This window comes from Filicampus tigris, chromosome 8 (genome assembly GCF_054856515.1).
Source record: "Filicampus tigris isolate MCC_2025a chromosome 8, RoL_Ftig_1.0, whole genome shotgun sequence".
In the NCBI taxonomy this organism is placed as follows: domain Eukaryota; kingdom Metazoa; phylum Chordata; class Actinopteri; order Syngnathiformes; family Syngnathidae; genus Filicampus; species Filicampus tigris.
Genome location: NC_141224.1, coordinates 24,852,518 through 24,879,385, shown reverse-complemented (window position 1 = coordinate 24,879,385; position 26,868 = coordinate 24,852,518). Strand labels below are relative to the sequence as shown.

Sequence of the window (26,868 nt, the reverse complement as noted above, 5' to 3'; positions counted from 1 at the left end):
CCTACCTTGTGTGTTTTGTGCAATTTTTTTTGTTCAACCTGTTTTTTTTCTCATTTTGTATTTTTCTATTTGGTATGCATCAAACCATGATGCTAAGCTCATTTTGTTGCACTGTGCAGTTAACTGTATGTTGCAGTGATAATAAAGTTGCCATTTATTTATACATTCAATCATGTCAAAGTGGCAGCAAGCAACCATAACGAACCAAACACAGTTAAAAACTGATACAGTACATTCAAAAGCATTATACTGTAATGTGTGATGATAGCGTGAGACTGACCTGTGACTATGGATTTTAATGAAATATGAATGCCGCAGTCAGTGGTTTTATTTTAATTTGTACTCATGCCATGTGTCAGTTCTAAATATGTACCAGTACCGGTTAAAAAGAAAAAGACTTTCCTGCCGTGAAGAGAGACATAAATATGACTACTGGCCCTTTTGGTCCTTGCTAATTATCCCAGTGCACGCTCACAGCTCTAGGAGTAGCATGCAGAGAGCGGAGCATTTGCCGGCAGGTGCTGTGCAGAAGCCACAGTGAAACTCTGCGTGTGGGTCGCCTCGGCACATTGAGACTGACAAACAGTCCCACTTTGGGGCAATTTCAATGCTCCGAACCCCCGGTCGTGTGTGTATGTGTGTGTTTGAGCCGTGGGAGGAAACCCTGACAAACAAGGGGGATCGTGCACGCTCCACACAGGAACTAACGAAGTGAACTACCACTGGGCTTCTGTGTTTTCTGGCCTCATTAACAGCCCCACCCTGTTTCACCTCTCCTCCATCTCCTCTTGCTGCAGCACTGAGGGAACTAATGTCGGGCTGCGTGTGCGTGTGTGTGTGTGTGTGTGTGTGTGGCAAACTGTGGTTCTCAGCTCTCCACTGTGCTAATCATATTCCTTCTGGCAAGCATGAGAGGGGAGACGGGTATGGGGTAGGAGCGAGAACAGAACCTCTTCTGTTTCTCCTCGTTACTGAAACCAAGAGAAGGAAAAGGCAATGTGAAAGTGAGATAGATAGATGAGGAAAGCGAGTGTAGAGAGTGTTGTAATTAGTTTGGCTTTGCGGTGTTTTTCCAGCCTGACACTGGGGTAGAATACCTGAGTCTCTTCCTCCCCCCCTGTCTACATCTCGCTCCCTCTCCACTTTTAAATTATGCAGGGAGAGAGAGGGTTCTTACATTCTGAGGAGGTGTCAGCAGACAGCTGTGGGAACATCGGCATCATCACATCCACCCAAATGACACGTTCACATCCGCATCTGCACACCAGCCTGTCATCTCTTCTCCCAGGGTACACTTGTGTCAAAACTCTGCCACACTCTGGAGATAATTAGATGGACGTCTAGTGTTAGCATGTAGCTGGAAAAACATTAAATACGAATTAATGCCAGGGAAGAATGCCAATTAAAAAAAAGTGGGTCATTTCTGTTAATATATGACGACTCTAAAAGTTTACGAGAAGAATTGCAAGTTGTCATTATTGCACCGCTATCAGGTCCTTTAGAGGGGAAAAAATTACATCCTTTAACAGAATATTAATTAACTGCAATATAGTGTATTATATGTTTTTAGTGGTAGAGCTTTTCATTACTAATCATAACGATAATATATTGATATACAGTATTATGTTATGTTATACCCGCAATTGCAAGAGTGAATATAACACAATTGTATTAATTTTATTATTCTAAAAATAATTCGGGTTCAACATAGATGCAGTGTGTAAATGTAAATATGTTGATACTTTGAGCACTTTGTGCGCTGTCATTGCCACCGAGGCAAAGTTATCTTAAATGTCGTCGGGCCTTAAACATATTTTAACTCACTCCATAAAATAATTAACATGGCGATAACTGTTGGGGACTGCATTTACAGAGGGTAACATTTAAATGATGATGACATAATTAGTATTACCACTAATCTAATATTTTATTTGATAAGATCCCTAATAGTAATATGGTTATTTTTGTTTTGCCTGCAGGGTGTCTGAGAGACAAATATTAACATCAGCCAAAATTGACTGGATTTAATGACATGCTATTTATAACACTGATGGGATGCTGCCAATTTAGAGGACAGGTTTTGTCTATTGTTTGATTTCTTTGATGTGAGCATTTTACGTATTTTAATAACACAACAGAAAGGAGGTGACAGAGCAGGAGTTTCATGCTGCAAAGGCCGAGATGAGGAACCACAACAGTGTGCTGATGTGATGTTAATTCACAATACATCTTAATCAGAAGATTGCTCATTTTTACCCTTCTAAAATGTCATTCATCCTCCTCATGGCATTACCTGCCTTATAGTACTTGATTGTGTTTAAAGCTTCCAGTGAGCTGTATTTGAACTATCGCACAGTAAATGTCCAATGTTTTAGTCTCTTTGGGCCTTTAACTGTTCTTTCCTCATTTTTCTTTTTCTTTTTCTCTCGTTCAGAACCGGCCAGTCATTTTCCCTGGCAAATATAGCCAGACGTGTCTTTTGTCTGCCTGTCAACATGGGAACCGTTGCTACTTCAGTAATCTCACCGTCAGGTTGGTTTGAGACAAATATCTAATAATAGCCAACATGTTAGATAGGTGCTACGAGCCAGCGTTTTAAATAACACACAGCTATTTCTTAACATTACATTGTTACTAATGAACTGCTCGTGCACAATATGATTTGGATTATACTGTCATTATTATCACGGCACAGTATTGTAGAACATTTTCAAATGACTGTGACACATTGTCTTTGTTGGGCCATTTAACTCGACGGTGACCTTGAAATGACACTTGAGAATCTTAGAAGCGACATCAGCAAAATATAATTACATTCACAGCGAGCAGCTTCAGGAGTTTAATAAAAGGTCAAGTGGGAAATGCCAGTGATAAGGAATGAAATTTGCTGTTAAGCACGTGACGTAAATGTGTTGAAATTTGATGTTCATCACATATAGGTGTGTGTAAAACCTACCGTAGCACACCTCTGTGCAAGGCAGTAAAGCAGCACAAAGTAATGTAGTGGTGACGATTATTATATTATTAATACCAAGGAGATATTTCCCATATGATTTGAAAAGAGAATATCACCCACATTGCTTTGTAGACACAGCCGAGGCGAGGCTGCCTCTATGCATAATTCATATTTCCATATCGTCATGGTGATCATGTGCGATGAAGGTTTGCTGTCACAGCGGGGGAGCTGCATGGTGGCTTGCGTGCGTGTGTGTGTGCGCGCGGGTGTGCGTGTGTGTGTTGTAGGTGGGTGTGTCAGCTGAGGCGGAGACGTGTCAGGCGGGACAGAAAAAACATCCTGAGAAAAGGAGGACAGGGGAAAGGAGAGCGCCAGCTCTGTCTTCCACTTCATTATCCTCCATCGTATAGCAGCCAATTTTCACATTTTCTAGTTATTTTTCAGCCGCTGGAAATAGGCAGCCAGAATGGGAAGGAGAGGCCCAGAAGCACCTCGTAAATAAGCGTGTGACTTACCGGTACATTTATGCTCACCAAGCCTCACACCTCTGCCCTATCTACCCCCCAGGGTTTTTTCGTAGGAAAAATAATTAACTACCCCCTACCGCTTTCTAATTAAGTCAGCTTTTTTAAACACATTTTGCGCAAATATTGACTGTAAAGCATTTTGAAACGTACAAGGCAGTGACAGCCATTCATGTTTATAACCTGGATGTTGTTTCATGTAAATGCAGAGGAAATGTGTCATTAAAAAAAGCCATATTTGCTTTTTCTACTTATTTTAATTAAAATACAACATCAGTAATGTTACTTTTCTTGATTTTCTAATGCTCTGACATTCAGTACTGTGGTCTCATGAATTGAAAACTTACAAAAAGCATTTCATTGCTAATCCTTCTTTCACAAGCCTCACTTTTGTGTTAGTCCTACTGATGCTGGGGCATACGTACCTTTAGACAAACATAGGCAGCCGGCTGGGGCCTAAGCTTTCCACGGGCCCCAAAATTCTCATAAGAAATGCTTACTAAAGTTTTTAATAATTTAAGCATTACTATTTTTAATTCTCTTGCTTGAGAACAATAAAATGCTTGATCTATCGTGATCGATTCGATTGCTACCCCTTCTATGCAGTGGCATGTAGACTGACTATTCCATGCGGCTCCAAAATAAATTGTTGTGGTCTTGAGTATGAAGCGGAGGTGCAACATTGGAGCAGAGAAGAGGAGAACGTGTAAAATAAACAGTTGTTATCAAAACTACAAAAAAGGGTTCTTTCTCGTAGCAGTAACACTGCTGTCAGTGCCAGTCGAGGAGGATACAGTGCAGAAAAAGTGGAGACTGCCACGAGTCACAATTGATAATCACGAAGATTTGAGTAATAGTACTAAAGCAGTTGAAAGGATTAACTGTAAATGTTGATTACTGTGCTTATCACTTAAAGCAAAAGCACTGAAGGTAATAGTTGTTAGATAATAATCCTCCAGAAGGATTTTAAGAACTTTATGTAGCTCTGGAAAATAGAGTATGTTCTCAAATTTGCAGTTTTTAGTTGCTGATAATAATTAATATTCAAAGTAGTGGTAAGTAAAAAAATAAAATATATATATATTTTTTAAAAACAGTCACTGGACAGGGGTAAAAAAGAAAAATGGTTATGTAGCTAGCAATCTAAGCTGTGAGATCATGGAAGAGATCCCACATTACATACACACCTTTTGTTAAAACTGAACTTTAGGAAATGCATGTACTTTACAGTTCCTCCAGGATTTCGCAGCCATTTTTAATGATTGTCATTGTCTAAAATGCCTGATTTCGCGGGCAATTTTATTAAAAGTTGCAATAAAAGTTGCTATTGTTTTTGCTCAAAACCTCATTTGTTTACAATTAAACAAACTTTTTCTACAAATTTTAAGTCGGTTTTTAGAAAAGATGTTTGAAAAAGCAACAGATATTTACAAATGTGTATATTCTTTATTGAGAAAGGATGTTTAGCACACATCTCCTCTCAGCACCTGGAGTTGAATCAAATATGATGGCAACAGTCTTTTTGTCAATGTGGCTCCTCAGTGCTTCTTCTTTCTGGTAGACTGCATCTAAATAATTTTTTTTTAAATGATGATAACCCAGATTGGGTCCTCCATTGATGACTTTCCCGGGATCTTCTCATATCTGGGTGGTCACTAACAGACAGTGGGATGTTGACAGCTTCACGGATCTGACAAGAAAGGGAAAACTTTTAGCACCTACCGTGTGCCTTGATAAAGGTTAATATCACATCATCAGCCTGTACTGTGAAATAACTACAGGTGGGCAATATATCAAATTTTCAAAACAATTTGTGAATGTTGTTAGGAGCATGTGAAAACATGTAATCGTGCATTTACAATCATTTTTAGTGTGATTATAATTATATATATTATATATTATATAAGGTTTTGTCCATAAGTAACAGTCTGTACACAAGGGAGTTAGTGATACGTCAGTTGATCATTTTGCACATATTTAAAATTTGTCAGATTAAACTTCAAATAACACATTTGAAGCAATAAATGGTGTACTAAAAAAATATAATTTCAATATGCAGTATACACCATGTAATACAAAATATTATCTATATATAATGTGTTTGTTTTTTAGCTCATCAAAAATAGAAAATATAAATATACTACAGAAAAAAAATTGAATCTGATTATAAAATTATTGCAAACATGGGAATAGACGAGACCATACGCTGGACTTGGGACGGGATGTGTTTGCCAACCTCCAATCACACACATCTGCCTTACCCTCCTTGTTGCTCAAATTGAACCTACACGACAAAATCGCGTGACAGCTGTCTAGCCAAAGCCAATCAGAGTCCAACATCCTATTCAGCAAATGAAAGACGATCTGAACGTCTGTGGGCACCCTGAGATTTCCGATCTTACCTGCACGAGACTGCAAGGACCAGTCAAAGAGTTGATTTCCCTTGTAAGCAAATGATTTGATTACAGCTGTCGGTAAACAATGCGTCATTGGCTTGAAGCGATGTTGTGATTAGAGTGTAACCTATCATGTGCATCACTGGCGGCATGGAGGATTGTTGGATTACTGTATGCAATTTGCATACATATGATTCATAACTAATGTCTGTGTGGACTACTGCGTAACTTGTCTTGTGTTGCTTTCATTAATGATTTGTTTGTACTGTATGTTTGTTTCCTATTTTTTGTTCTCACAAGTGCAGTTATTTTATTTAGCAGTATGTTTAAAATGAAAAAAACAAACAAACAAACAAACATGTCAGTCCATTCATTTTAATCGGCACCCCTCAACCTGTCGACTAGTCCTCCTCAAGGCTCACATTTAGGGCCTCAGTTATTTCCACTTTATATGAAAGATCTTCCATCTGTCTATGCTGATTTACCTGTTCAAATGCATGCCGATGACATTGTACTGTGGTTTATGTTCATGGCATTAATACTTCTAATCAGACCTGGGCATTTTACAAACATTTCCCGGTTCATTTATCACCGCCTGCAGCCGTGCCCTTCCACTGTCTGTCTATCCGACTTTTTATCTGACCAGACCAAATAGTAATCGCCTATAGGCCGATCCGCCTAGCATTCTACACGGGCTTCCGTTACCGTTTCCATCTACCAACGTCGACCAACTACCACTTAGATGTCCACACAGGGAGCACTCTGTGGTCTTCTCACATAGCACCAGTGCTGGGCAGTCTGTCCCTGGGCTGGACTGGTTTTTGGGGCGGGGGGTGGGGGCTGAAAATTTTTTAAAAATGGCTGGACTGAGCATGGCCAGAAGTAGATTTTAGTCCGCCCCACTAATCGGCCCTCATGCGTTTGACATGGTCTCAAGGCGGCCAAATTTCATCTCAGTCTACTCGGTGAAAGCCTTCTTTTTAGACTTCTTTCTACTCTCGCCTCGGCGCGAGCAACAACTGCCGCATTGATTCTCATGACCGACGCATTGTGCTGTTGGCGAGAGGTCTGCGACACATGCTACGCACACATCAGGAATTGTTGCTGCTCTCATCGGTCCATTATGTCACATGTCGCGATGATATACAGTTTCCCACACGGAGAGGAGAAGAGCATGCAGCACGCAGCACGTTGCTGCTGAAAAGCAAACTAGTTTGTATAGTCTAGTCATCTCGGTCTCTTTATGGTTGTAGCAGGCACGACATCCATTGTTGTCGCTGTCTTTTTGAAGCGACACCCCCGACTTGGAACGTAACAGTTTCAAAACAACGTTGTGTCCGCGAGTATGAAGTCAAGCTGCGCGCAGCACTCAAGGATGACGGTGGCACATCAAGGTGGAGTTCATGCACTTCTTCTGGCATCTTCCCTACTTCCGGAAATACGCCGTAGCAAACCTGCTGTGTATAGTGGTTTGCTGTCATGCTTTTATTTTGAAGGCCGTGAAGGAGGGGAAGTGTGTAAAATAAATAAGTAACTTGTTGACTGCGACTTCTGGCCGTCTGTTGGACCCAAATAATTATACAATACGACAACACCAACCCCGGGGTTTCCCTGTTCTGTGAAAAACACTTATGTCTATTTTTTCCCTTTTTTACATTTTTACATAAAGTCCCTGATAGTGTAGTGGTACACACGCCTGAGTTGTGTGCGGGCAGCGTGGGATCGATTCCCGCTCAGTGACAGTGTCTATGTGTGCCCTGCGACTGGCTGGCGACCAGTTTGGGGTACAGTCTGCCTTCGCCCATTGACGGCTGGGATAGGCTCCAGCAACTCCCCGCGACCCTGTATAGGATAAGCGGTTTGGAAGATGAGATGATGACATTTTTACATTCCCTTCCATGAGCCGTCACCTTACCGTGGTGGAAGGGTTTGAGTGTCCCAATGATCCTAGGAGCTAAGTTGTCTAGGGCTTCATGCCCCTGGCAGGGTCACCCATAGCAAACAGGTCCTAGGTGAGGGACCACACCAAGCACAGCTCACAGACCCTTAATGATGAATGTCAATATAGGACCTCGTTTTCCCTTGCCCGGACGCGGGTCACCGGGGCCCCCCTCAGGACCCAGGCCTGGAGGTGGGGCTCGTTGGGTTGAAAATTTTTACCTCCAAATCTGAGACCATGGTCCTCAGTCGGAAAAGGGTGGAGTGGCCTCTCCAGGTCGGGGATGAGATTCTTCCCCAGGTGGAGGAGTTCAAGTATCTTGGAGTCTTGTTCGCGAGTGAGCGTAGGATGGAACGGAAGATTGATTGGCGTATCCGTGCAGCATCTGCTGTGATGCGGCCTCTGTATTGGTCTGTCGTGGTGAAGAAGGAGCTGAGCTGAAAGGCGAAGCTCTCGATTTACCAGTTGATCCACATTCCTACTCTCACCTATGGTCACGAGCTGTGGGTCATGACCGAAAGAACAAGATCTCGGATACAAGCGGCCGAAATGGGATGTTTGGACGGAGCCAGTAATATAGAATATATGAATAGACAATAATAATATACTAATAAGTTATTATATACTATACAATATATACTATATAATATAATATATTAATATAGAATATATATAATATAGCAGCCTATATAGACTCCTGTAAGGAGTACTTAAATGCCTGAAACGGGAACTAGGAAAGAACAAAGGCGATCGTGGAAAGGTTACGTATTAGCATTTGATGTAATTGGCAGCAAGAAAAGCAAGCAAACGCGAATAACTCAACAACTCCTTTCTGTGACTGCTGGGCACATAAACCCCATTGTTTGTAATAACCAGCAGGTACGCGGCAGCAGACTCCGCCCCCCCCCAAGAGTCACCGGGGAATCTGAACAAACAAAATGGTTGAATGAACAGCAACGCCGGTCAAGAACATAACAACTACGGGTGGTCATTTGGCTTCCTGGTTCTATTTGATTGGTGAAATATAGTCAAACGTCAAAAGTGATTTATGTTTGATTGGTGAACAACGCACAAGCAGTAGTAAAATTGAAATGTATGTTGCATAAAAACTATACTGGCAAGTACAATTAACACCAAATGTTACTTGAGTAAATGTAATGGATAATTGTAGCACGTTACTAACCACCTCTGCACATATGTGACTTACTCCCACCCCTGGTACACACATACAGTATATATATATATATATATATATATATATATATACACACACAAGATGGGCAATCATTAATTAGCAAGGTTTGTATACACATACTGTAAAGTGTCCGCAACATACACACACACATACACACGCACACACACATTCACCTTTCATGTTGGTGCTTGTGTGCTGCGGCTCAGCGGAGTGTTAAGTTACTCATACTGTATTCCCTTGGTGTACACAAAGATATCGAAAAGTGTGCATGTGTGTGTGCGTGCATGATTTTGTGTGTGTATGAGTGTGTGCGCATGGGAGTGTGTGAAGGCCTGAATTCAGAATGATATTGATTTAACACAGTAGGGGGTGAGTTTGTGAGCACTGCAGATAGCACACTAACCTGCCACTCACCAGAACATCTAACTGCCTGCTTTTAATGTGATAAATCAAATAATAAATTATCTTAACCCATTAAGGCCGGCAGCGCATAACCGCGTTTCTCCCACTAGAGCCAGGCTGTTGCGTCTGTCTACCTTTAAAGCCGGCAGAGCAGATACATCTTTTTATTTTTTAAATCTAATTCTTGGTGTCTTAGCCAATGAAATATACATGTGACGGTGTCGTGAGACTGCGGAGGATGTCCCGGAAAGCTTTCGGACATTAATGGCGACGCATACCATCGTGGGAGCTCTGAAATGAGTGATGGCATTGAAAAAGACGACGCGCTTGTGGACTTTGAACCAGTGGAACCAGTCAAATGTGATACTATATGGTTAAGATATATGTTTGTAGACAATGACGATAGCAACGCCTTTGTAACAGAATAGAAGACGTAATCACCACTCGATTTTTTAAAATTAAAAATAGAGCTTCTCTTGCACTGACATTTTATTTTTACATCTTCCATTGAAACAGTAAATAATATACTCGGGCCTCTGTGAAATCCACGTCTAAGCCCTCAATTTTGGGGGGAATTATGTTTCTATCTGCTACAGGGCCTGAGATATCAATTATTTTATAGGTGTTCAATTTCTGGGAGAACCTCAAGTTTAAGAGGGTGATTCTATAGCCGCCCTTAGGTTGGGGAGATGTTGAGTCAGGTGCTTTAGGCCTTTAAGAGGAAATCAACACAAACATATTTTTTTTCAAGAATATGTTCCCAGCAGGCCCACTAGTTGAAACATGGCATTCTGATTAATATTGTGATTGTGGAATACGATATAAGCAGCAAAATCCACCCGTTTTTAGCCATCTCAGGAGGCAGCCATTTTGTCACTTTTGTCAACTGAAAATGATGTCAGAGTTGCTCAGGGCTCAGGTTACGACCAATCGTTACCTGAGCCATGAGCAGTTGTGATGTCATTTTCAGTCGACAGAAGTGACAAAATGGCCACCCCCAGAGATGGCTAAAAACGGGTGGATTAACTCTTATTCCACAAACGTAATATTTATCAGAATGCCTTGTTCCAACTAGTGGGCTTGCATAGAACATATTCTTGAAAAAAATATGATTGGGTTAACTACCCTTTAATGATTTAAAACAGCTTTGAAATAGAGCAGGGTGGGCAATTCCGGCCCTCGAGGGCCAGTATCCTGCCTGTTTTCCAACTCTCCCTGCTGGAACACACCTGATACAAATGATCATATCATCAGCAAGGTCTGCAGAAGCTGGATAATGATCTTGATCATTTGAATCAGGTGGCTTGCACCAGGGTGACATAGAAAACATGCATGAATTGCCCACCCCTGGATTAGGGAAATTCACCTTTTAGTCTAATTTTGAATATATGCAGATAACTTTTGGAAATACCAACATAACTTGTAAATATAACATATTTACTTTGCTATACACCTCAGAGCATCAATGAGAACCAGAACACCTCCATGTGGGTGGAGGGCTTTTTCCTTAAGTTGATGCCCCCTCGTCGCAAACGTATGCGTCATCAGGGGTAAGGTGGAGCGGTGGAGGTGTACGTTTTTTGAAGTTGATGCCCTCTGTCACTCAGCAGTAAGGTCGTTCATCATCTATCATTGGTGTGTGTGTGTGTGTGTCGGAGGGTCAGTAAGCCAACGGGGCTGAGGCCCTGTCCAGCCTCTGCACACCCCTGGTGCTATGGCACACTAGTGTGACAGATCATAAAGAGTGCCGTGAAAAATCATCTAATTTCATGTAATTCGTCTGGAAATTATTATTTATGAATTACAGATACAGTGCATCTTCGTTCAGCCGGAGGTGTAAGTTTAAACTCTTTCTGACAGGGGATTCTGCCAAAGGTTCCCAGCCAACCCTCGCAATACGTTTGGGTCTGGCAGGTCGGACCGGCGTCTTCCCCCACTTTCGGAGTCTACACACCACCAGTTGGTGATCAGTTGACAGCTTCGCCCCTCTCTTCACTCGAGTGTCCAAAACATGCGGCCGTAAATCCGATGATACGTCTACAAAGGAGTGTCATGGTGCCATGTGCACATATGGACACCCTTATGTTTGAACATGATGTTCGTTACGGACAATCCGTGATGACCACAAAAGTCCAGTAACAGAACACCACTCGGGTTCAGATCAGAGGTGGGGGAGGGGCGGTCCTGCCAATCACACCCCTCCAGGTCTCACTGTCATTGCCCACATGAGCATTGAAGTCCCCCAGCAGAACGATGGAGTCCACAGGTGGAGCGCTCTCCAGCACACCCTCCAAGGACTCCAAAAAGGGTGGGTACTCTGAACTGCCGTTTGGTGCAAAGGCACAAACAACAGTCAGGACCCATCCCCCCACCATAAGGTGGAGGGAGGCTACCCTCTCCTCTACTGGGGTAAACCCCCAATGTACAGGCGCCAATAATATGGATGCTAAGTACAGTGGTACCTCTACTTACGAAATGAATTGGTTCTGGAAGAAATGTCTTAAGTAGAAAATTTTGTAAGTAGAGACACGTTTTCCATGTAAATGCCCTAATCTGTTCCAAGCCCCCCAATATTCAGACATAAATGTTTTATAAAGAATAAATGCATCAAAACATGAAACAAATGCATGTTACAATTATATTATTGCACAAATAAGAGTTGTGCATAATGTAAAAAAAACAAAGAATAGAGTAAAGAATAAAAATGATGGTCGTTTACCTTTTGAATGCTGTCATCGCTTTTTGACCTCTTTGGTTCATGCTCTCTCTCAGAAGTGGTTTTTGCCTGACGTTTTGTAAAGAACTGATTTAATAACGTGGTGACTGTCGATACATTATGGTCATATTCTTTGGCGAGATCAACCAAACGCATCCCTTTTTATACTTTTCTATTATCTCTTGCTTTGTTTATATGGACAAAAAAAAAAAAATTCTCTCCGTTTTTGTCTTTTCCTTGTTTCTAATTCACGTAAAACTATCTGAACACCTCATGGCCCATGGGGCGAATGACGAGGACGCTGCATAGACATATCTATCTATCTACCTGTCTATCTGCACACATAGACACATACGGTAGAGGTCCCTCTTCGCCAATGGGATGCCAGGAAGATGCTAGGCTAGCCAATGGCAGAGCAGCGATGAGTATGTTGCGTTCAGGAAATTCCGGAGCTGCGAGTGGCAGCCCATACTCTATTTTTACCTTTCGTATCTTGAAATTTCTTTCGTAACAAGAGGCAGTATTTTGCTGTTGAGTCGTTTCATAACTTGAAAATTTCGTATGAAGAGACGTTCGTAAGTAGAGATCCTACTGTAGTTGATTTCCTTCTGCTAACTTTGACTGTTAGCAATCGAGAGCTGATTCTGCCTCGACTAGCCGCGGGAGCTAGCGGGAGCCAGCGGGAGCTAGCGGGAGCCAGCGGGAGCTAGCGGGAGCCAGCGGGAGCCAGCGGGAGCTAGCGGGAGCCAACAGCCATGGCTGCTTTGCTGCTATGGGAAAAAACAAAGCGTGTGCATCGCTAAATGTCCGAAAACTAACTGGTATTGTCCACTCTAACCAGTAATTGAAAAATAAAATTGAAAAACGATCTGCACAATGTTTGACTTTGTGGAGGTGATAGTGGTCTTTCCTCATAGGAGCTCACGTTTGATGTTAATAAAAACTAAATAAGCCAATTTGTGGCTTTAGTCATCAGAAAAAAAGCCCATAAATCACTCCAGATTCTTTTAGGGTGGTGAATTTTAGTGCTGACATAATTTTTTCATACAGACCTATTATATAAGTGTTGTAATGTTCAGCCCAATCAAGTGTCTCTTTAAATCAGTGTTTTTCAAACTTTTTTGAGTCAAGGCACATTTATTTAATTGAAAAAGCACCGCCAGCTGAAATTGTGAAAAAAAAAAAAGCTTATTTTAACAATATAAGTCTTATATTGTTTATATAAGCATTTGTTAAAGAATGACATTATATTATAACATCTTGAATAGGAATTAAATAAACACAGAGAAAAAAGTGTTTTATAATGTTTTATATTGCTACTTAGTGTGAAACATGGGCCTGTTTGGATAAACGTGCGTCAATAATTGGCTTGTCTCTAAACAAAGACAGTTATCTACCTGCTGCTGCTGCTACCTAATGGTATGGAAGAGTACTACAATGTAGTAAAGACATGATTACGCTGCCAGGAGCTAGACCGCATGATGAGCTAAATCTACATCAGTAAATATGATCATGCTTTAACTCACCAAAAAAGGGTACAACCATATCCTGTGCGGTGCGACGTTGGTAGCACCAGTGCTACCAGTGCAAAACCTAGTGTAAAGCCCTGCAGGATTACACAGTCGAATGGCAAAACTCACGGTGTTCTTTGAACCATGCATCCAACCATTTTCTGAAGCCCTTTTCCTTTTGGACTAATTATAAATCCATCCGCTTGTCGTACAAGCTGCTGTCTATTGCTAAGCTAACCGGTGTAATTTGTGTCCTCTCTGGCGTGCAAGTGGTCAAACTCCCTTCATCTGCTGCTGTGACTGCGTGAATCTCCATTGACTTCTTAAGAGTTGAATTTACTGCTAATGAATGAGCAATTGATCTACTTTTTTATTGAATCAATAGTTTTTATTCTTAAATGCACACTGTATACAGCAGTAAACTCTAGTTTCTTGTCTAGAAGCAAAGCTAATTTTTTTTTTTTTTTAATGCTCTGCTGTAATGTAATTTTGAGAACATTTGTGAACATTGTGCCGACCTCCATAGTCAAAGTTGCATGGTGTTTGCTGACTTTTACTACAGCGGGCCCCACTACCTTGTTGTCAGAGACAAGCTCTTGGGCTGGGGGGAGGTCCTGAGCTCCACAGTGGGCACAGATCTGGGTGGCTCAGCTGGCCTAGTTTGCCACCTCACTACCTTCTTTACCACCTTTGACGTGCCAGAGGGAAAAAACAATCTGCAAATTTACAGGTGGCATATGCGCGAATAGATGAAAAATAAATGTACTTGCACTGCCTCAAATTTTCGAAGCTAAATGCTACCATTTAGGGGCAGTCTGGAGCCATGTAATGTAATACAGTGATATGTTTAATAATATTTATGAATTAACGGTTAGGTTCAGCAACAGGTGTAATATTTTTCTGAAACATCATAGCTATAAATTACAATATATGGTCAAATCCGCTTTGCTCAAACCTTCATAAGTCAAACTTTAAAAAAAAATGTAAATGATATCTCAAAAACCTGATGCGCTAGGAAAAAAAGTAAAGGCATTTTTGAAACCATCATCAAAAATATGTTTAGGGACATATAATGCCATCTCTGATTACAATTGCTAGTGACAAGTTTTATCTTCAAACATGTATAAATTAATTTCACAAGGTCCTTAAAACCTTAAAAATATGAGCGACCCACATATGATGAGGGGGGGAAAACTTACTGTGCTTGTAGCTTTTGAGGTTCTCAAGATGACCAACATAACACAACCCACACACAATGCTGGATCTCCACTGACAATTGAAAGTCTGCTCCTCCAAACTAAATCTGTTGTATTTCCAACAATCCCCCCAGAAAAGAAAAAAAGAAAAGGATAAGTAGTACACTGTAAAAAAAACAAAAAAAACACACAATTTGTAATTTTTGGGGGCATAAAACAGTCATCTAAAGTTGGAACAACTTTAATATATAAATTAGTGACATTTATGGAAACAGTTTAGCACAACAAAGCAAGCAAGTTGTTTTCCCCAAAACAATTTGCTGAGTTGTTTTTCCTTTTATCTTTAAGTTAGGGTGATAATCAGAGCTGGGCACTTGACCCTTTTTTGTCCGGCCGTGACCCTCCACCCTCGACCTGGGAACCCTTCCGGCCGCGACCCCCCGCCCTTATTCATAAAAATTATCCTGACCTGTCGCCAACAGCACAATGCGTCGGTCATGTGAATCAATGCGGCATTTGTCGCTCGCGCCGACGCGGGAGGAGAAAGAAGCCTAAAGGGCAAGCCTTTCACTAAGCAGGCCGAGATGAAATTTGGCCGCATCGCGACCACGTCAAACGCATGCGGGCCGATTAGTGGGCCGGACTAAAATCCACTTCCGGCCATGCTTAGTCCAGCCATTTTTTAAAATTTGTCACACCCCGCCCCCACGTACCAAAAATGGGCCGAGGGGTCCGACCGGTCCGGCCCAGGGACAGACTGCCCAGCTTTGTGATAATACAAAGGACAACAGTTTTGTAAAGTCATATTTCTTTGTTGTGAAATGTGGGAAATCCAATTTTCACAACAACTAAATATTTATTTGAATAGCCAACTTTAAATGTTAGCGAAGTTTGTTGCCTTGAAATTCTGAGTTTACCACTTTTTTAAAAAATAGATACTGTATATATACAGTATATATACGAGGTGTCGTCAATAAGTTTTCAGACTTTTTTCGTAATCATCCCACACTCTTGAAATGTTGATATGTCATTACTATATGTTAATTAGGTAACATACCAATTTTTGGTATTCCCGTTTGAAAGAGACAGCTGTAATTGGATGTTAAGTGAACCCAACTAAATCACGCTCGTCACAGCAGACTGCAGAATGCAGTCGGGATGGGAGCACACTTACACAATACGCTATAAAATCTTGCATTATGAAAGAAAGTTATGCTGACCAATTAACTGCTTCAGACTGCTTATGGATGAACTTGAATGTTCAGACCACCCCTGTTCTGTTGGAATAAAAAGTGTAAGGGGGGCAGAGGGTCTGTGAGGGACAATGAAAGGTGTGGAAGGTGGAGGGAAGTCAGAACACCGGAGCTGGTGGGGAGAATTCGTACTTTTATGCATGAGGACTGTTGGGTGTCAATAGAGACAATAAGTGTATGGTTTGAAGTCAGTGTGGGAACAGTGCACACAATTATTCATGATGAATTGAACATGCAGTTAATTTGCGCGACGTTTGTCCAAGGCAAAAGGCTGGTACTCTTCAAATTGTGTCTGTGGCATTTCCATCAGGACAATGCACCAGTCCACAAGTCCAACCGTGTTTCCAACTATTTGACCGAGGTGGTTATCAGGACAGTTCCTTGCCCTCCCTACAGTCCAGACGTTGCTCCCTGTGACTTGTTTGTTCACCAAGCTACAGGAAAACCTCAGAGGTAGTTGTTTTGATACCATTGAGAAGATGAAAGAGTCGCGGACACGTTCACATCGAAGGACTTCCAGGGGGCCTTCCAGAAGTTGTTGGAATGTTATAACAAGTGCATTACAGCTGGAGGGGAGTGCTTTAAAGGGGACTAGAAGTTAGTCCTAGCCCCTATCCTACTGAGTGGCGAACAATTGCGAATGTTTTCCATGGCAGTGAATGTTTGCAAAATGCTCACCAACAGTTTTAGTGATTTTTCTTGCCACAAGGAATTTTTTAACATTCCCTTGCAACAAGAGAAGTACAGGCGAACGAACGTCTGACGAGCGTTTGGCAAACATTTGCCACCTTGAACATACCCTGATGTGAACGTGCATTTTTCTACCTTCGCCAACAGTTGGAAATGGTCGCTCCGCAGTGGAATAGGGGCTTAAATGAGTAAAATGTTACTTTATTTAACCTACAAAATGGGAGTGGTACGGGAGTGGGAGTCATGCTGAACGGGACTAGGAAAGGATGGGAGTCGTTTTCACCGGGACGGGAAAGCATTCTTTTTTTTTTTTAGTATGGGATAAGATGTGATTTTATTTATGTGGAAGCAGGATGGGACGGGAGTGAAAATCCACTCCCGTGTCACTCTCTAGCATAGAGTTCATTAGGTGAAAGGCGAAGTAGGCTATCATGCAGAGTGCTTTCTGCACAAATGTGCAGTGAAAGACTTGAATGTGGTGTGCTTTGACATTTTACCTGTGCAACACTTACCTTACTGTATGTGCACCCCTGATTGTAGACCACCAAAGTTTGTGCGGCTTCTTCCTAGAAGCCACTAAACCATCAACAAATCACATTCTGAAGCTGCCGTAGTCCAGCCATGATCGGAGAGATTTAAAGGTAGATGAAACTTAAGTGAGTGATAACAAATGGGCTGATGTAAGATGTGGTGTTATACTTTGTGGATTACTTCGAGGAGGAACAAGCGTTTCATAAAACAAACCCAAGTTAAAAAATGCGAAAAATCATTTCTGTCCCTTAATCATTTTAACAGCAGGGAGGCTAATTACTAGTGTTGTTCCGATGCCATTTTTTGGTCCCGAGACCGATACCCAGCTGTGTGGTATCGGCCGATGCTGTACCGATACCACACTTTTGAAAAAAAATATATATATGTATACATGTATTTTATTTTATTATTTTTATTTTTTTATATATATATATATATATATATATATATATCCATCCATCCATTATCTATACCGCTTATCCACACAAGGGTTGCGGGGCGTGCTGGAGTCTATCCCAGCTGTCTTCGGGCAGTAGGCGGGGGACACCCTGAATCGGTTGCCAGCCAATCGCAGGGCACACAGAGACAAACAAACATTCGCATTCACAATCACACCTAGGGGCAATTTAGAGTGTCCAATTAACCTGCCATGCATATTTTTGGATTGTGAGAGGAAACCGGAGTACCAGGAGAAAACACGCAGGCACGGGGGGAACAATATATATATATATATATATATATATATATATATATATATATATATATATATATATATGCCTACCTGGTATAGGTGACAATAAGTGGATTAACTCGTCTGAAACCTGAACGTATTGACTCCCAAAGGCCATAATAGTGCAATAAACATGTAATTTACATGTATAACGGTAGTGCAACAAGAAGTAAAATTAAATTAAAATAAGAAATAATATAAATTAGGTATCTTTAAAGTATCTTTGAGAGAGATTGTGTCATTAAGTCATATCTGACGTAAGAAAAAGACTTTCAAAACCGAAAAAAAGCAGTAGAAAAATCCAACAAGTTCCAACTCCAAAATCCACTTTCAAAAAACAAAATCAAGCAGTGGAAAACTAAAGTTATTCGTGACAGACTTGACAAATACTGTAGTAGCAACACCAAGTATTGTTTATTTAGTCCTCCTGAGGATTCAAGTTATTTGGGTTCAAGTTCAAGTACATTGGCAAGTTTTTCCTTTAAGAAGCTTTTTCTCTCCCAACAGCCTATTCCTCTTGACATCAAGTATGTTGGAAGCTGTGCTGAATAGTCTCTCGCTATCTACACTAGTAGAAGGAGCACAGAGAAACTTTGCAGCAGTAGTAGCCAAGGAGGGGAAACGTTCTTTATTCTTTCCCTAGTACTCGAATGGGCTCTCCATGCGTTGTATTGTTTTCTCAGTCAGATACGTCTTAATCTGTACCTGTGTGGCTGTGCTGCTGGCCCCACCTTGCTCTGCATCATACTCTTGCAGGACCTCCTCATACAGCCCCTGAAAGTAGCCCTTGCTACTTGTGCTGGGCTCTGCTTCCATCCGTGGAACCTCACTGGCTAGGTCCACCGTCTCAGTGGTGATTGTCTGCAGTGATCTTGATTTACACTCCTCATTCTTCTCAACCTCTTTGATCAGTACATTCTTTGCAAGCTTGACGTTTTCTGCACTTGTGAAGTATCTGCAGTAACATGGTAAACAAAATACACGTGTTGAATAAACAGCCTATTTTCATAGCTCTTCATGCTGGTGAGAGTGAGACATGGGCTAAATATTATTAAGGTTAATTTGAAATAAAGCAAGGTGCAATATGGACATCTAAAACATTATATTCTGTTATTCTAATTCATATGATTCAACAAGAATTTGCGTACTCTAATCAGTTGTTGTGATTCCAATTTTGCACTCATAGTGATGGCATTAACCAGAGTCACAGTACAGTCCACATGCTACAGAGGCGAGCAAAACTTATTACTATAACTTATATGTCTTTGGAGGTGGGCGGAAGCCGCAGTACCCGAAGAAAACCCAGGCAGCTTTGAGTCACAGGTGCTAACTACAGCACCACCATGCACCACCACCTGCACTGCATTTAATGCCACACTAACACAAAATACAATACAATTGTATTCATATAGCGCATTTCATAACAGCTATGTTTAACTTTACACTGAACAGCACACAATTAGACATACATGTCTTTGTAACGCGGGTCTAAGAGGGTGGCAACTGCATACAAGGGCTCCGCCGCAACGGTCTGGAATCTTCTGTCCATAGCTGCTAGAATCGTTGCCCTCATTGTTTTTAACCCACTGTCCTCTGGAGTCTCTATGGCCAACAGTCGCTTCAGTAGCACGACCGAGGGGATTACCTCTGAGGCGGTGGAGTTGGCGAAGCTGATCTGCTTTGTGATCTCCTCAAATGGAGCCAGAAGTGTGTTGACTTTCTCCAGAAGGGACCATTCGTTTGCAGTCAGGGTCGCTGGCAGCTGGTGGTCAGCTGCACACACTGAGATAGCAGACTTTTGCTCTAGAAGGCTTTCTGTCATATAGAACGTGCTATTCCAGCGGGTGGGCACGTCTTGTATTAGTCGTTTGACTGGCATTCCCAGGTTCGTCTGGATGGTTTCCAGCTGCAATGTGGCCAGTGGGGAATGCTTGAAGTGCCCAGTGATCCTTCTCTCATTCGACAATGCATCACCAACACTCCGCTGTGACAGCAAGCCTTCTTCTACCACAAGTCGGATCAAGTGGGAAAAGCATCCCAGGCTCGGCATCCCCAGGTCTCTCATTGCCTTCTTCATATCGCTGGCGTTGTCACGAAGAATGATGTGGACCTACAATAAAATAATAATAATAATATTATTATACACTATAATTGCATGTAATATATAATAATTATATTGTATAACAACAGTAAGGTAACGGTACCTTAGACTTGGGTATGCCGCCGCAAACTGTTGGTGCTCGTTCAAATGGTTTGTCCTCAAATGTTTTATCATGTTGGACGTATTGAACTTGCCCACTTTAGTACCACCTTGTGCAACTTTTGAACCGCAAATTGCACTTTGATGTTGTACTCGCTGGAGTTTCTATGCTGAAATACTTCCAAATCGCCGACATTGTTATCTCGTGTACCCCACTGCCCCCCCGCCCCAAGACGAAAAAGCAGCCCCCCCATTGGTTAATAGCGTCTGCTTTGGGCCAATAGCGACGGCAAGTACTGAACAGTCACCACACACCAGTGTTGTGAGGGAGCAAGCTACAAGGCGCTGCATTCAACGGTCTTTACTAGTACAGCATCGGGAAATAGCATCGGCACGTTATTTGTAAGTACTCGCCGATGCCGATACCAGATTTCGGGATACTTGCCGATACCAGTATCGGAACAACACTACTAATTACGCGTAATTTTATTGGTCATATGTGTGTGCAAAAGCTACAAAGCATATCAATTTTTTGCAAAACTTGGTCAGCCTTTCATTTACTCGCTGAGAAAATGCACTTTGGTTATAATTATGGGTATTATCCTACTTTCTATAATGATGATGGCCTTTCTTGACAAAAATGCTCTCGCATTTGCACAGATTGCACTCAGGCTTCACACCGAAAATTGCCGAAGCCCATTTCCTGACATGTTTTCCCCAGGCTGTCCACAAATATCATAACAACCGCTATTCTGTAGCTATTACGGAGAAGGCTGCATGTGGAGAAACACATTGTATTGTATCTCTATCTGTCAGTACATATGTTTTTCTCCTTGTTCTTTCCACCAGCCTCTCGCTCCCATTCTCTCAGCCTCTCTTTCCACACTGTTGGGTTTTAATCACTGCTGTAATTGGCAACTCCCTGCTGTGAGCATACACCACACACACCCATGCACACACACACATGCGCTTGCCGCCTAGCTGCTGCAAATCCCTCTGGCAGTGTATGCATATGTGTGTGTGGTGGGGGTAGGAGAGGGAGATATGGGCAGATAAGAATAATGAAAGGAGGAGAGTTTTAGAACTGCAGGCCAACTCACCAACTCAACAATCTGTCTGCTCTGAGGAAGTGGAGCGCTGCAGCCAAATAGTAATTATCTCAGTGGAAAAAAAAGACATGGCTGAAGATTTATTGTGGAAGCCCACATTGTTGTGGAGTTGCTTGAGAACCTGATGTTCATTCAACTTATTCGAACAGATAATTAAAATTGTGCAAATGTGCCACATACTAAGAAGCTAATCTAGATGGAATAATAAACACACTAATAACTGGGAGCTGAGGAATGAACTGCACATTGCATCAAAATCTTGAGCATTTTATACTAATGAAATGTTTTGTCTCATCAAATAAAGGGTCTTACAAACATTTTAACTCTTTTGGTTCATCTAATTAACGTCTGATATTTATGTTGCGTTCTTTCTGATTTGGACGTCAGTTGGACCACTCAATAACATGTAAAATTGTAAATGATACTCTTCTTTGAAGAAACGTCAACAACTACAGTATCTGTATCTTATTGTGAACTGATGCAATGTAAAGCAATGTACTAAATTAGTCCATTGCTGAACAGTTCATGAGATGGTATACGTAAGTTAAGTTGTACATAAGTCCACTGTTCACGTCACTCTTGCAGCATGCAAAATTCACATTTTTAGTTTGTTGGAGGGAAATATATCACAATAAATAAATAAATAAATACATACATACAGTATGTCACAAAAGTGAGTACACCCCTCACATTTCTGCAGAGATTTCATTATAATGTTTAATAGAACAACACTGAAGAAAAAGATGAAAAGTAGTCTATGTAAAGCTTATATAGCAGTGAAAATGCATTTTTCCCCTCAAAATAACTCAAAATATAGCCATTAATGGCTAAACCCTTGGCAACAAAAGTGAGTACATCCCAAAGACACTACACCCAGAAATGTCCAAACAAAGTACTGCTTGTCATTTTCCCTCCAAAATACCATGTGACTCATTACTCTTACTAGGCCTCAGTTGTAAATAGGGAGCCGGTGTGTTCAATTTGTAGTACAGCTCTCACACTCTGTCATACTGGTCACTGAAACTCCCAAGATGGCACACCGTGATAAGGAACTCTCTGGGGACCTTAAAAAAGAATTGTGGCACTACATAAGGCTGACCAAGGCTACAAGAAGATTGCCAAAACCCTGAAGTTGAGCTGCAGTACAGTGTCCAAGATCCTCCAGCGTTTTAAAAAATCAGCATGCACTCACGACAGGGCTCGTGTTAGACGTCCAAAGAAGCTGAGTGAACGTGCACAGCTTCACATCCAAATGCTATCTAAGAAAGATAGGCGCAGGAGTGCTGTCAGCAATACTGCTGAAGTTGAAGAGGTTGGGGGTCAGCCTGTAAGTACTCAGACCATACGCCGCACATTTCATCCAATTGGTCTGCATGGCTGTCGCCCTAGAAAGAAGCCTCTTCTGAAGGCTGTCCACAAGAAAGCCCACCAAAGGTTTGCAGAGGATATGTCCAACAAAGGCCATGGCTGACTGGAAAGATATCCTCTGGTCTGATGAGACAAAGATTGATTCATTTGGCTCAGATGGTGTGAAGCATGTGTGGCGGCAACCAGGTGAGGAGTACAAAGATGTGTGTGTCGTGCCTACAGTCAAGCGTGGTGGTGGTAATGGCATGGTGTGGGGCTGCATGAGTGCAGCTGGAGTTTGGGAGTTGCAGTTCATTGAGGGAAATACTGGAGCAGAGAATGATCCCCTCCCTCCGGAAACTGGGTCGCAGGGCTGTGTTCCAGCATGACAATGAGCCCAAACGCACCTCTAAGATGACCACGGCTTTTCTAAAGGGGCTAAGGGTAAAGGTGATGGACTGGCCAAGCATGTCTCCAGATCTAAACCCAATAGAACATCTTTGGGGCATCCTGAAGCGGAAGGTGGAGAAGCACATGATCTCGAATATCCCCCAGCTCCGTCATGTTGTCATGGAGGAGTGGAAGAGCATTCCAGTGGCAACCTGTGAGGCTCTGGTGAAATCCATGCCTAGGAAGATTAAGGCGGTTCTGCAAAATCATGGTGGCCACACAAAATATTAACACTTCAGGAACTTTCACTTTAGGGCGTACTCACTTTTGTTACCAGGGGTTTAGCTACTAATGGCTATATTTTGAGTTTTTTGAGAGGAAAAATAAATTTACACTGCTCTATAAGCTTTACACAGACTACCTTTCATTGTGTCAAACCGATGTTTCTTCAGTGTTGTTCTATTAAACATTATAATGAAATCTCTGCAGAAATGTGAGGGGTGTACTCACTTTTGTGACATACTGGACATACATACATACATACATACATACTGTACATAATAATAATAATATTAATACATTTTATTTGTATAGCGCTTTTCATATCACTTAAAGACGCTTCACAGCAAAAATAAGTGAGTAAAATAAAACCTGCTGTTAAAACAAAAACAGTTAAAACCAACAGAAGAAGAAAAAAAATAGCAAAGATTAAGTGATGTTAAAAAAGCAAGGCAGAATAGGTGAGTCTTGAGGAGTGTTTTGAAGGATATGAGGTCTGTGCAGTTACGAATGTGTTGTGGAAGGGAGTTCAAATGCCGGAGCAACTCTGTCCGCTCAATCATGTAAACGGGATATTCAGAATGTTTCAGAAATTGGAATTTTGATTTTAACCAGAATATTGACTGCATGTAAACGTAGTCTCTATGGTGCTGGGGACAAAATGGAGGAGGAGGCACGGGCGTCGTAAAATCGAAACAACTCGTATTACGCGTACGTCGTAATACGAAGATATCGCAATATTCAAATTGTCACAATATACCGTCGTCCTCATGTTACGATATTAATAGCAGCAAATCTGTTTGAAAGCCCAAGTTGTTTTCCACTTGTGCAGTTCCAGCACCCTATGGTGGTTCGTTTATTAGTGCAGTTTCATTTGATGCATGACGGGCTTAGCCTATTTCTTTGTGATTGCTATTGTTATTATGTACAAAAACAAAATATTGTGATGTTTATATGAGCTCTTTTTTTTACAGTATCGTGAGTTTTTTAAATACCGCCAAGCACTCTCTCTCTCTCTCTAAACATAAATATAAATGTGTGTGTGTATATACAGTATATAAAACAAAAATACACTAATTTTTCTTCTTACATGGTAAATTAATTTGTGAAGAAATCTACTAAATTCCCATGAGAACGGGCACCTCTTGATACAAATGCAATAAGCCAGTATTAAAGGAGTGTTTCACTCTGAAAATCATTGAAGAATGTTCATCATCACAAAAAAAGAGTTTGTTGGACTTTTGTGTTTATTGAAGCTTACTGGAGCAACAGTTGCCCACCAAATCTGACACTGTGAAAACTATGTGACTAAGCTAAGGCCACTCAAACCCAATACTTAAGAATCACAGCTTTATGGTTATCATGGCAAATTCGCTGCAAGAAAAGAAAGTTTCATGCTTTGTGGGTGTGTGTGTGTGTGTGTTTTAGCCTTTTAAGTGGGTCACCCCACCATGTCTAATGGCCCCTTGCTGTGTGCCGCGTCCAGCGCTGAGCTGCTCCCTGCTGTCACACTCACACACACACAAACAAACCCATACACGCAGCAGGGGTGATTTTTGGGGTGTCCCTCACTTTAATACCCTCTACAATGCACTACCACTTCATCTGTTGCTCCTGTTCCCAAAGTTTAAAGTTGCCCATAGATGTGCTAGCATGTCTTGCTATATCACCTCCCTCACTTTCAGCTTCATAGTTCGTAGATTAACCATACGAAAATGCTTTTTTTCAAATGTTTTTTTTTTTTTTGTATAAGATATTTTGTAGATTATTTTCAAACATTTTCGTTTCTTGTTTTTACCCTTACCTCACAGGGTGGGACTGGATTATCTGATATATTTTTATTCATTCCAAATCTCATCCTGGAAGAAACATCCTCAACTAGGTGAGAGTATGCACAACATTTCAGCTCTTTACCCAGTGCATTTGCATTTTGTTGTGTTTCTGTCAGCATTACTTCAATACATTGGATTGAGTTACTAAATCCTACTGCTGTGTTAAGACTAAGTTGTCGGGTAAATGAATCTCGATTAGCATTGTATAAAAATGTCTCAAGTCACAGTAGCCATTTTGTCTCTGAGATCTCAAGAACTGCTGCATCCAGTTAGTGAATGTGCTACAATATAGTGATTATATGTCACTGCAACATTAGGAAGCAAAAAGTATATTTTTGCTACATCCTTATATAGCATGTGCCACATACAGTATTTTTGGTCTTTATATGATTTGTGAGACCATACGTAATCAAATACCACAATCTCTCGTCATACCATTGTTATAGTGCCGTATAGTATTGTATAGCCGAAATAGTAGAGGAGGAGAAGAGAGGAGTGGGTGATGTGCAGGGGGTGGGGGCGGGTTGCATGAAGTGGGTTGAAGAGTGAACGCCGATTTGCTACAAAATCACCTTATTATGGCTAGTATCTCCATATCAGCATTTTTGGAGTCATCCAAAAACACACGTGCAAACACGCACATGCAAAACATGCAAGAATGCATGACAGTAGTTGGAATGCATACTTATTAAAATGAACTAACCGTAACCAAGTTCAATGAAAATTGTACCGACTGTACCTGTTAATTGTAAACACTGGAGTATCATCATGGAGCTGTAAAACCCTGAAACAGACACACACAAACACACACACATACACACTAAACTTGAGCCAAGGAGAAGCAAGCTACGTCAGTATATTTTCACACTGCAGCAGCAGCTCTTTGTCTCCCTGTCGACCTGCCAGCGCTAAGATGGAGGAGGAGAAATATGATTTTAGCGGGCGGCTTTGCGAGACAGAAGAGGCTGCTTTGTCGTTTTTGTTTGCGAGAGGCATTGTGGCAATATTTCTGTCTGTCAACATTATTTCAGCTTTGCCATTAGGTCCTGCTTCATCTTTGTCTCTCGACATGAACGTGCATGTGTCACAGGAGGTGTCGGTTACACCAGTAGTGCTCGGCGTCGCAAATGTTAAGAGGCGTGTGTCCATACTGGCTCGTTAACACATCAGTGGCCAATTGCAACCTTCTGCCCACCTGTCTATAGAATCATCTGTTGTTTTTGTTGCGACGTACATTCACAGTCAAAGAGCAGCGGGCAGGGGCTTCCATCCTATTTCTTTGACAAAGGAATGCACATTATGATCGAGAGTGGCAAATTTGCTACAGTTTTGACTGTGTTGGTGGGTCAAATATGTCACCCTCTCAATTATTCAGTAGAAAGAATGAAAACGTAGCATAATAGCTTTTAATCAAATGTCAACAATGACTATCTCAAATAGCAAAGGTCTTATTACACTCGATGCAAATTAAACGAGCGTCTTTTCCTGAACCCTTATGCTAAAGCTGCTCTATTTTCTCATGCTTCTCACAGTGCTGATGTGTCTAAGCATTAAGCCACACAGGGAAATGCAGAGAACAATTCATTTGTACTGCAGCAGGCCTCAGTGAGTACCTTTTTCACTATTGTGCGAATGACTCTAATGCAGATGCAGTTAGACTTTCATTTCAGGT

General features: G+C 41.4%; 1 protein-coding gene across 3 annotated transcripts in view; it reads right to left on the bottom strand.

Annotated features, from left to right (window-relative positions):
- Positions 1–4,930: 4,930 nt before the first annotated feature.
- Positions 4,931–26,868, bottom strand: part of LOC147144148 (zinc finger BED domain-containing protein 4-like) — a 46,311-nt gene continuing 24,373 nt past the window's right edge. The window contains exons 4-5 of one of the 3 annotated variants that reach the window (XM_086038588.1): positions 19,509–20,149; positions 18,474–18,994 (exon numbers count right to left, since the gene is read on the bottom strand). In XM_086038588.1, coding sequence (XP_085894714.1) covers positions 18,679–18,994; positions 19,509–20,149 — 957 coding nt within the window. In that variant the 3' untranslated portion in view covers positions 18,474–18,678. Of the gene's footprint in view, positions 5,171–18,473; positions 18,995–19,508; positions 20,150–26,868 lie in introns of those variants that run through there. The other 2 variants (XR_015087892.1, XR_015087893.1) reach the window with 2 other exon arrangements.